Source organism: Myxine glutinosa, chromosome 2 (genome assembly GCF_964187855.1).
Source record: "Myxine glutinosa chromosome 2, kmMyxGlut1.1, whole genome shotgun sequence".
Classification (NCBI taxonomy): Eukaryota; Metazoa; Chordata; class Myxini; order Myxiniformes; family Myxinidae; genus Myxine; species Myxine glutinosa.
The window spans coordinates 80,346,902-80,359,212 of NC_136262.1; the positions used below are offsets into that span (position 1 = coordinate 80,346,902).

General features: G+C 47.4%; 1 protein-coding gene across 3 annotated transcripts in view; it reads left to right on the top strand.

Moving 5' to 3' along the window:
- Window positions 1–12,311, top strand: part of VIRMA (vir like m6A methyltransferase associated) — a 285,574-nt gene that overhangs the window by 162,567 nt on the left and 110,696 nt on the right. For all 3 annotated transcript variants that reach the window (XM_078773440.1, XM_078773442.1, XM_078773441.1), the window contains exon 7: window positions 9,000–9,326. In XM_078773440.1, coding sequence (XP_078629566.1) covers window positions 9,000–9,326 — 327 coding nt within the window. The remainder of the gene's footprint in view (window positions 1–8,999; window positions 9,327–12,311) is intronic.

Genomic DNA, 12,311 nt, shown 5'->3' on the forward strand with positions numbered 1-12,311 from the left:
AAAGAAGTTGGGGTTTGACAGAGGTGGATTTGGGGTGTTTTAATGGGGCTAGAAAAGATCAAGGTTTTGGATGGGGGAAGACAAGAGATGGCAGTGAACAGCTCTTTTAAAGACCTGGAGGGAGGAGTGGGATTGAAGAGAGTGAGGGAGTTTGTTCCAGAGGCGGGAGTAACAACATGCATTTTAAGGCCATTTTCCCTGCTAGAGCGGGGGTTAGCCTTGCGGTCCCCATGACAATCTTCTCCATTTTGCCATATTTTCTGCATCTCTCCTTGTTAACCCCCTTGCCCGCATTTCTTCTTCCACCATCTTTAGCCAAGTCTTCCTCGGTCTTCCCCGTCCTCTACTTCCTTCTACATTAATTTCCATCACTCTTCTCAACCAGTCACTTTCATTCTTCCTCAACACATGACCAAACCATCTCAACCTGTTCCTCTTCACAGCATCAATCACAGGCAATATTCCCATCATCTTTCGCAATTCATCATTTGTCTTCCTCTCTCTCAACGATACTCCGCACATCCATCGAACCATTCCATTTCCACCCTTTCCAGCCTTCGTTGCTGCTCTACGTTCATTACCCATGTCTCGCTCCCATAAATCATAACACGTCTCACACATGCAGCATACACCTGTCCCTTCAGCTTCAGCGACACTCTCCTCCTCATCAGCACGCCACTCAGTTCCCGAAACTCCGAGCAACCGTTGCCGAGTCTGATCCACCTTCTCCATTCAGCATGTCTCCGAGGTAGCAAAATGTTTTCACACCTTCCAGCTTCACGCCGTCTCCAAGATCCAACTCAACATTTCCTCCATCTGCAGCTCCCTCTGTGCACACCTTACATTTGAATGTAGCTGCCACACTGGTAAATAACCCTCTCAGACCACTACATTTTTGATGAACCCACTCAGCGCACATTGTACATTGAATGGAGTTCACTCCGACACCCTTCTTGCACACAGCACACGGCCACTTCCCAGTTCTTTCCACCTCACCACATGCTTTACCACTTGCCATCACCTTCGTCTTTCCGATATTCACCTTCAGACCTTTTGTCTCCATACATTCCTTCCACTTGTTCATCTTTTCCTTCAGTCCATCCATACTTTCCGCAAGCAACACCAGATCATCTGCATACAACAACTCCCACGGTAAACCCTCCTTTACGTTCTGAGCCAGCACCTCCATCACAGCTACAAATAGTAGTGGACTTAGTACCGACCCCTGATGCACTCCCACCTTCACCTCAAACTCACCACTGTTCCCGTCCTTCGTCCTTACAGCTGTGCGTGCTCTTTTGTACATTGCCATCACTACTCTGATCAACCATTCCTCCACTCCTACCTTCCTCAATGCCCATGTCAATACTTTGTGTGGAACCCTATCGAATGCTTTCTCCAGATCAACAAACCCAAAAAACAACTTCTTCCTCTTCTCCATGTACTTCTCCTGCAACTGCCTCACAATGAAAAGCGCATCTGTCGTTCCTCTTCCTGGCATAAATCCAAACTGCATTTCGTCGATCTTCACTTTCTTCCTTATCCTCCTCTCCAACACCCTTTCCAATACCTTCATTCCATGCTCCAATAACTTTATCGCTCGGTACGAGCCACACTCCAGAGGGTCACCTTTCCCCTTGTATAGAGGGACGAGGGTACTCAGTTCCCAATCCACTGGAATGCGGCCTTCTTTCACCACCAGATTACAGATCTCTGTCATTCTCTTCACACCCCAACTTCCTGCTGCCTTCAACATATCTCCCACAACTCCCGTCGGCCCTCCCGCTTTTCCACTCTTCATTGCTTTTATCGCTTCCTCAACTTCCTTCTCAGTTATCTTCTCTGCCGGTCCTAAAACTGGGTTACTCTCTATGTTGCCATCCCATTCATTCTCTGTATTCAACAGCATTTCCATATATCTTTTCCATCTTCCTTTAATTCCATCTGGGTCGACAACGATTTGTCCCATTTCATCCTTCAAGCAACTCACCCCCATCACATCACACCTCTCTTTCGCTATGTGCTTTGCAATCCTGAATACTGCTTTCTGACCCTCTTCCGAATCCAAGTGTTCTCCGAACATTTTCGTACATGCCTCCTGCGCCTTTGCTACCTCTTTCTTTGCAGCCTTCCTGGCTGCCTTATAACTTTCATGCTCTGCTGTTTCTGCTCCCGTACCCTTCGCCTTCTGCCACCCCTTGAACTTCTTCCTCTTCTCGTCAATCCTCTTTCCAACTTCATCATCCCACCACCATGTTTCCGAGTGCCTCGGTGGTCCTTTTGTCCATCCACATACCTCACCAAAGGCTCCCAACAGACTAGCTTTCATTGACATCCAAACACTTTCAAGCTCAACCACATCATCCTCTACCCTACTCAGCCTCTCTTTTAATGCCTCCCTTACTGTCACCTCTTTCAACCTCCACACCTTCAATCTTGGTTGGTACTTCACCCGCCGAGCTCTCCCCGCACCTTTCACCCTTATGTCGCAGACAACCAAGTGGTGCTGTGAAACAGCCTCCTCCCCCGGGACCACCTTTGTGTCCCGGAGGTGCCCCCTATCTCGCCTACGCACCATCAGGTAGTCAACGGTTGTCGTCGACCCACCTGACGTGTCTGTTACAAGCTTATTATCCTCTTTCTGGAACTGAGTATTACAAATCAACAAATCAGCTCCATCAGCAAACTCCAAAATCCTTTCACCTTCTCCATTTCTCACACCATATCCGTAACCCCCATGAACTCCCTCAAAACCATCCATACTCCTTCCCACATGTCCATTCAGGTCTCCTCCCACCACAACAACTTCCTCATCTTTCACGTTTTCCATCAGCTTCTCTATCGCACACCAGAACTAGTCCTTCTCTTCATTGCTTCGACCAACCTGCGGAGCATATCCCGAGATGACGTTCACCAAGAGCTTTCCAATCACCATTTTCACCATCAACCTATCACTCACTCTAGTCACACTCACCACACTGTCTACAAACTCCTCAGAAAACAGGACACCAACATCATTCACGCCCACCGGGCACCCTTGCCACACAAACTTGTATTTCTGTCCCTGCCTATCCTTCACCATTCTCACACCACTTCCCTTCCATCTCGTCTCTTGCACACAATATATGTCCACTCTTCTTCTGACCAATACTTCCACCACTTCTCCTGATCTCCCTGTCATTGTCCCTACTTTCCATGTCCCAAACCTCAGAAACCGATCTCCACTTCGGGCTGCACCCTGCCCATATGTAGTTGTAATTGTCATGGTTCTCTTTTTGAGGCAATTCCTTTAAAGTTTAAAGGAATTTAAAGGAAAGTAAATTCCTTTAAAGAGGAATGAAAGAGTGAAGGTGAGCAGAGAGTCTTGATTTTGGCAGTTCCACCAGAAGAGGGTTACTGGCAGATCTTGTGCATCCTGCAGGAATATTTGGCGGACAGAGAGAGCACAGACAAAGCAGAGAGAGACAAACAGAGGAGTCGGTAAAAGACAGAAAGACCACCTACCTGCCTGCGGTGAGAGAGAGGCCCTCAGAATTGGCTTCATCGCGGGAGATTCCAATGATTCTGTATGCTTTGCTTTCAACTGCGTGAGGCAGGAGCACCAGCGCAGAAGGGAGAGCAGTATTCCATTGAGCTGCGGATGAAAGCTTTGTATTGGTGAGGAGCTCAGAAGTGCCCAGAAAGGACTGAGCACGATGGAGGATGCCCAGTCCGCGACTGGCTTTGGAGGCCAGCTTGGAAATGTGATTTTCCCAGGAAAGATCATGGCAGATGGTGAGACCCAAAAGCTTGAGTGACAGCGCTTCTTCAAGTGGATTGTTCAGAAAGTAGATCTTGAGAGTCGAGAGATATTGTTTCCTGGCTCTCCTGAGGGTAGACATACACTTGTTCCGAGCTCGGTGAAAGGAACTGAGATTGCCTTCAGTTGGATTACCCTTCCATGAATTGAAGGCAAGTTGTTTCATGGAAACGGCCTCACCACAGACTTCAATGTACCATGGACGTGAGGAAGGGTATGACAACTGAAGACGAGGAGATGGGATAAATCTGTGCATGAGAGAGAGCAGTTTACTTTGGAAGAATTCCCAGGATGAGTTGATGTCAAAGGCAGTGGAGATGGGAGACCAGTCCAGGTGATTGATGGCTGCTTGAAGACCTTGCCACTCGGCCTGAGTGAAATGCCAGATGTGTCGATGCTGAGGAGGCTCTCTGAGAATGGCCTGAGAGATGTCCACTTTAACAAGCAAATGATCAGATGAACCAATTGGAGCAGAAAAAGAGCAGCAGACATTTGTAGGGAAGTTTGTCATATCCAAGTCTGGAAGAGAAGATGCACGGTTGACTGAGATCCGGGTCGGGAAATTGACATGTTGTTGTGAATTTGCAGTGGGCACATTGTGTCGTTGGTCTTCCTTGAAATGACAGTTCATTTTTGTGATTTCATTTCATTTTGTCAAATTAGTGCATTGGTGACTTCCTGGTAAGGACTCTGGGTTGGCATTTATATAGTCGTGGGTTTAAATTCAGGTAAATACAGTAGCATTAAGGACTTGTATTTAAGTATCTGCAAACCGAGCTCCTGTCAGCTAATTTACTTTTTTTTTTTTTTTTTTTTTTTTTGTATACAACGTCGAGGCTCGTGAAAGAGCGAACATTAATCACACAGAAAGACAAACCGACACATAAAACATATAACATCGGGAGCGGTAGACAAGATGGGGAGAGAGGAGGAAGGACACAAACACAACATTATTTATTTTGAGAGCAGGGACCGAGAGACATGGAGACATGGAGACATGGAGACATGGAGACATGGAGACATGGAGACATGGAGACATCGAGAGATATGTGAGAGGGAGAGGGCATTGGGGGGGGGGGCAGGGGAAGGGGGGGGGGGGGCTGGGAGAGGTATAAAACATATGGACACTGCCAGGACTTCCAGGAAAGAAGTTGGAATTTCAAACAAGGTGGATCTGGGGTGAATTAGCGGGGGTAGAAAAGATCAAGGTTTTGGATGGGGGAAGATAAGAGATGGTGGTGAACAGCTGTTTTAAAGACCTGGAGGGACGAGTGGGATTGAAGGGAGTGAGGGAGTTTGTTCCAGAGGCGGGAGAAAAGAGGAATGAAAGAGTGAAGGTGAGCAGAGAGCCGAGATTTCGGCAGTTTAACCATCAGAGGGTTGCTGGCAGATCTTGTGCGACCTGTAGGAATATTTGGGGGACAGTGCACAGAGAGAGCTGGGGGTGCAAGGCCGGAGAGGAGTCGGTAGAAGACAGAAAGACCACCTACCTGCCTGCGGTGAGTGAGTGAAAGGCCCTCAGAGATAGCTTCATCGCGGGAGATTCCAATAATTCTGAAAGCTTTGGTTTCGACAGCGTGAAGCCGAGCTAGGTGTGAGGCAGGAGCACCGGCCCATAGGGGAGAACAGTATTCCATTGAGCTGCGGATGAAAGCCTTGTATGTGGTGAGGAGCTCAGGTGTGCCGAGGAAGGACTTCGCACGACGGAGGATGCCCAGTCGGCGACTGGCTTTGGAGGCCAGCTTGGAAATGTGGTTTTCCCAAGAAAGATCATGGCAGATAGTGAGACCCAAAAGCTTGAGCGACAGAACTTCTTGGAGAGGATTGTTGAGAAAGTAGATGGGAGGGTTGTCCAGTCGATCTTTTCGGAGAGACATAGTAAGAGTGTGAGATTTGTCAGGATTGAAAGACATGTTCCACTTGTTTGACCAGTCTGTGATTTTGTCCAAGTCTTCAGAGAGTGAGGAGGCTGCAGACTGCCGATCTGAGGGCAGAGGAATGGAGCGGCAGAGAGTGGAGTCATCAGCAAAGAGATAGAGAGGATTTTCCAGAGAGTCGGAGAGATCATTGATAAAGACCAGAAAAGCACAGGGCCCAGAACACTGCCTTGGGGAACTCCAGCCTGAACAGGAAGGGGAGTTGAGAGAAATCCATTCAGGGCCACACGTTGACTACGACCAGAGAGGAAGTCCGCAAGCCATGCATGGAGATTTCCATGGATACCATAGGAGGAGAGTTTGGTGAGCAGAGCTGGGTGCCAGACCGTATCGAAGGCACGTGATATGTCGAGGGAGACAGCTCTGATTTCCTGTTTGGCATTGAGGACCTCCATCCATTGTTGAGACAGCAGAAGCAGCATGTCCAGAGTAGAGTGACCTGGTCTGAAACCAAATTGATGATCAGAGATCAAGCCGTTGGAGAAGAGGAAAGATTTCATATCCGAAGCAATGATGGATTCCATGACTTTGCTGATAATTGGGAGCAGGCTGATTGGTCTGTAGTTGCAAGGATCTGTTTTTGCACCTTTTTTGTGTAAAGCGGTAATGTTTGCTGATTTCCAGGATGCTGGCAGATGACCTTGAGCAAAAGAGAGGGTGAAAAGGACAGAGAGAGGGTGAGATAGAGCAGCAGAGCAGGATTTTAGGACCCGTGGGCTGATACCGTCTGGTCCAGTTGCAGAATCAGAGTCGAGGTAAGACAAAAACTCCACCCCCTTGTCAGGAGAGAAGGACACAGAGTCCAGGAGCAGTTGGGTTCGACTGGGAAGGGTGGGAACAGAGAGAGATGGGTTTGGGACACAGGATTTTGTGGCAAACACAGAGTTGAGGCATTCGGCTTTGTCACGTGCGATGTCAACTGTGTGGCCATTTGAGGTAAGGGAGGGGATGGAGGGGGAACAAACACCAGAAACGGATTTGACCAGACGCCACCAGGATTTGGAGGAAGGAGACAGGTTTGAGAGTTCATTCTTGAGTGTGGAGAGATAGTGCTTCCTGGCACTCCTGAGGGTAGACACACACTTGTTCCGAGCTTGGTGGAAGGAACTGAGATTGCCTTCAGTTGGATTTGCCTTCCAAGAGGCAAAGGCAAGTTGTTTCAGGGCAACTGCCTCACCACAAGATTCAGTGTACCATGGACGGGAGGAAGGGTAAGACAACTGAAGACGAGATGGGATAAATTTGTGCATGAGAGAGAGCAGTTTGCTTTGGAAGAATTCCCAGGAAGAATTGATGTCAGAGGCAGTTGAGATGGGAGACCAATCCAGACGATTGATGGCTGCTTGAAGACCGTCCCAGTCGGCCTGAGTGAAATGCCAGACTCGTCGACGCTGAGGAGGCTCTCTGAGAATGGCCAGAGAGATGTCCACTTTGACAAGCACATGATCAGAAGAACCGATTGGAGCAGAAGAAGAGCAGCAGACATTAGCAGGGAAGTTTTTCATAACCAAGTCTAGAAGAGAAGATACTCCATTGGTTGAGATCCGGGTCGGGAAATTGACAGATTGTGTCAATCGCAGTGAGTCACAGAAGTCCTTTGCTGAGGTGCCATGACTGGTGAGAGAGGAACCCACACCCAACCAGCTGGCATGATGACAGTTGAAGTCACCACATATGAGGAAGATAGAGTTGGGATGAGTGGATAGAAGTTGGTCCATGTTGTCAGACAGTGAAATGTAAATGGAGTCATCACTGTTTGGAGGACGGTACAGAACACATATGAACAAAAGGTGGGAGCGGAGAGGAAGCCGTAGCCAGAGGTACTCCTGGGGGTGAGGAGGAGAGAGGGCAGTGCAAGGAGAGTGAGGAAGAGAGTTTTTGATAAAGGTAGACACCCCACCACCAGGACGAGGCTCAGGTCTATCATACCGGAGGAGGGAGTAACCAGGAAGAGATATTAAGGAATCAGAGACATCTTGAAGGAGGAAAGTCTCTGTTAAGCAGATCAAGTCTGGATTGTCAGAAGCAACCTGTATGGAGAGATCAGTCAGGTTTGAGCGAAGGCCCCGGATGTTTGAGGTCCATACCGTTAATGAAGAGAGAGGGGGAGCATCGGGTACAGTAACAGGGGAGGGGAGGAGTAGGGTAAGATGAAGGATGAGAGGGGGAGGTAGGGAGAGCAGTTGATAGTGTGTCAGAGATTACAGAAGAGTTCCAAGAAAGGGAACGATGAGGAGGATGAAAGGTTTGATGGTGAAGGGATGAGGCACAGTGAGGGGTTGTTTGAGGGGGGGGCAGAGGAAAGTAGAAGGTTTGGGGGGGGGGGGGGGTGGAGGTATGAGATAGAAGGGAGACGAAGTGGGGAGGAGGCAGCTTTGAGGAGGAGGGGGGAGGAGGGAGAATTGGAGAGGAATGGTATGGGGGGAGATTTGAATGGGAGGGGTTGGGGGGGAGTTTTGAAGGGGAGGAGTGAGGGGGGAGTTTAGGAGGGGAGGGGCAAGGGGGGAGTGTAGGGGCAAGGGGGGGATTTGGAGGGGAGGGGCAAGGGGGGAGTTTAGGAGGGGAAGGGCAAGGAGGGAGTTCAGGAGTGGAGGGGCAAGGGGGGAGTTTAGGAGTGGAGGGGCAAGGGGGGAGTTTAGGAGTGTAGGTGCAAGGGGGGGGTGGATTTGGAGGGGAGGGGCAAGAGGGGAGTTTCGAAAGTGGATGATTAATGAAAGACGAACATTGATAACAAATTGGGTTTGTTGTGATTTGTTTCTTGCAAATTGCAAATGCAATATTGCAAATATTGCAAGTTTATTGCATTTAATTGTTTATTGCAAATCCAGCTCCTCCTTGGCTTATAACAGCGATGCACAGACCGCCATGAGCAATTGTGGCTTTGAGCAGCTGCATCACAATTCTCCACACCCTCCCCCATCAACACAACACCCCCCCAACCCCCGCCTCTCCACCCACACTACCGATATAGCCTTAACTTGACTTTTCCAGACTATTTTCTGTTTTGACGTTTTAATGTGAGGAATGCAGCATTTCCCTTCCTTTTTTCATGGTTTCTTCTGCATTCTTACCAACCTTTTCCAAACATAACACGTATTGATCCCATGAGACATGATTTGAGTAGTTCCATCTCTGATAGTCGTAGCTCTTGCAACTTTCTGTTCAGGTCTTGTGGTTTATCTTGAGTGGCCTTTGCAGCATGATGTCACATTGCTAGTTTGTTTCGAGCTTTGTGCTCAACCACTTTTGACTTACCTTTTCAGTGCCTGCTGTAATAGATGAAGTTCCTCCAAAGGATGAATACCTCGAGACAATTTCATCGGAGAGTGGACATCAGCGGTTGAATGACGATAGTTTTTCTGGCGGAAGGGCACCTGCGACTGTTTCTGTTGTGGTCAAGGAGGAAGTGGAGGAGGTAGACGAAGAGGAGGAACAAGGAGGAGATGATGTGGAGGATGAGGATGCAGTCAGGAATGAAATGGAAGAAGTGGTCGATGAGGAAGATGATGAAGAAGAAGATGTTGGGGATGGTGAGGAAGAGACACAAGGTGTGGAGAGCCTTCCAGAAGAAGATGAGGAAGCTGACGGAGGTGCGTATTGTCACTTTTGACTTCTATTTTTTCCTGCTTAGCCAAAAAGCCTCAAAATTGTTTCGTTACTATAACACAGCTAAAATTACATGGTCATGTGCTTGTTTAAAATACCTACAAGGTAAAAAATAATAATCTGTATTTATAAGATTCCACACCAGATCGATGTTTGCTTATTTTAGGAAGTGAGAAGAAAGAAGAGGCAGCACGAGTACCTTTGTATAAGTTACTAACTATCAACAGATTCCTGTTGATTTTGAATGTCACGAAGAGACGTGAGCACCATGCTCATGTCTCAATTAAAATCTTCCAAAAGAGATTGATTGTGAAGGCAGCCATAAATGATGCCTTTCATAAGATTCACTTTTGAACAAAGTATTTGAAAGGACATCATGTAGCTACCTCAAACTGCTGAATAGATGAGGTCACCAAGCCAAAAGGTTGAAATGGACATTGAACTGCAAAAATCCTGGGTTGGACAAAGTTGAAAATGTTTGCTCTTTACAAATGAATCGAAGTAATTGAGTTCATCTATCGTTATTGCATCTTATTTTCTCTTTTGAAATGATAACTAACTGGGTTCTTTTTTTATAAATATGTTTTGAAGGCTGAACTATTTTTCTGTATCCTGCAAATAATTGTGGCTGTTTATATCAATATTTTTTATTTTTCTTGTACTCTTAATACATTCACCATTTTTTTTTTTGTGCATGAAGTCTACACTCATGGAAGAGCTAGGGCACAGAACATAAGAACTAGAGATAGTGGAAAGTGGAGAAACCCACCACCAGCAGGGAAGGGGACACTTGGGGAAAGAATGGGTGAGGATGAAGAATAAGAGATGTGAAGAGGACAATGCAGGGTTGAACTAGCTGGCTCCAAGCTCAAACACAGCAAGAATGGGGCTGTAAGAAGTGAAAGGGAAGATTAGGGATGAAACATCAATGTAAGGAAAGGTGGGTTACGGGAGAGGGGTAAACATGATAACTTGGCAAGGAAGAATTGGGGTTAGGGAGGGTATGATGACTATGGATGTTTTTAACTCTTGTAAATGTATCACTTGTTTGTCTTCATAAATATTTCCTATATTATAGGTTTTGTACACAGTTTTCAATCCACATTATTTGACCTAGCTGCTGGAATGTAAAGGCTATTCTTGGGTAAAATGCCAGTACAGTATACTAAAGAGGTGCCAATTTGTTTCATGCAGCTGCATGAAGAAGTAAATGTATTTTATTAGCCAGATATAGGGCGCCCCTTTATATGAACTTTTCTAGAGCATTACTTGGTTCCTCCTCAGAACACAAGGGTAGTCCAGCATGCACATGAAATTTTTGAATGCCCCTTATTTTGTATTTTTGGCATTTTATACAAATTATGGAAGGTCCCTTCTTTACATGACACATACCATGTAAAGGGGCCTTTTCTATGCCCCTGGCATTTTTCACAAGATACATTTTAAATACGAACAAAATGCAAATTTGTTCATCGTAAAATACTTTATTCAAGACGATATAAAAGACTTGAAAAAGTAAGGGGAAAAAAATATTCAACCCAGACGGGATTCATACCCACAGTCCCCAACTTGGGAGTCGTCTGATGCTTTATCCATTCGGCCATTGGGCCAGCACATTAGATTTGTGTAATAATATTTTGAAGAGTTATAAAGTGTGTGTGTGTGTGTGTGTGTGTGTGTGTGTGTGTGTGTGTGTGTGTGTGTGTGTGTGTGTGTGTGTGTGTGTGTGTGTGTGTGTGTGTGTGTGTGTGTGTGTGTGTGTGTGTGTGTGTGTGTGTGTGTGTGTGTGTGTGTGTGTGTGTGTGTGTGTGTGTGTGTGTGTGTGTGTGTGTGTGTGTGTGTGTGTGTGTGTGTGTGTGTGTATTGTTACAGACACGACTTTGATGTTAAGGTGGGCCGAGCGGAATGGCCGTCGTGTCCGCACAAATTACCCGATTATACTCGACGTTGACGAAGTCGCGTTACGCTGGCTCAATAAGAAAAAGAAGACACCCGGCTGGGTTATAATGACAGACACCAATGTTTCGATTCTCAATTATATTCGTAAGGAAAGGTTAGATTACAGGGGCTAGAGGTATATCACAGGAAGACAGGCACTTAGACACACTTATATTAACCCCGGACAGACGACAGGTAAACGGGACAACGGCTGACTCACACGGGGATTGATGGCTGGGAAAGGCAGATAGCGATGGCTCAAGGTGCACTCTTGGCTCAAAGCAGGGTACAGTCCGGTCCAAAGATGCAGGGAGGTCACAGCGCTCGGAGGGGACGTTCTTTCTCAGGCGGGTCTTTCTCTCTCAGCGATCGCAGGCAACGTTCTTTCTCAGGCGGGGCGCATCTGACTCAGCGCTCGCAGGTACCTCTTTCTCCAGCTGGGGGCGCATCTCTCTTCACTTCCGGTAAGTCGCCACGTATATCCGGCGGGGAGTGACACGCCCTCGGCTCGCTAGCGCCGCCCCAGATGGAATCGGTCCGCCCTTCTGATTGGGTGCGGGGGGTTACCAGGCTCCGCCCTTGAGGAGGAGCTGACAGCCAGCCCCTCCGTGGTAACCCCGTGGAGCGCGTGGTCAATGGCGCTAATCGAGCCGGTGTGAGGACGCATCCTCCCCCGCGCCGCCGCCATCTCCTCTGTTGTTGTTGTAATTGTTGGGGAAGAAGATGGAAGGAGGTATGGGAAAGGTCCTAAACTCACTACTGATGCCATATAATCACATTCTGGTGCAACGAAGAGTCAGAATTAATGGAAACGAGTCCTTAACTGACATAGATTAAGAATAACTAGCAAGATGTCCGAAAGTTGTCTACGTGTGGTGCGGTGGACCTGGGCACGACATTTAATGGGGGAATAAGGGGAAGGTCGGCTCTACTGAGTGTTATTTACATGCAATGGGACTAGGGAATGGGGGATTGGGGAAAGTTGGGGAGTATTGGAGAAATAGGGGAATATTTACAAGCGGATATGGAGG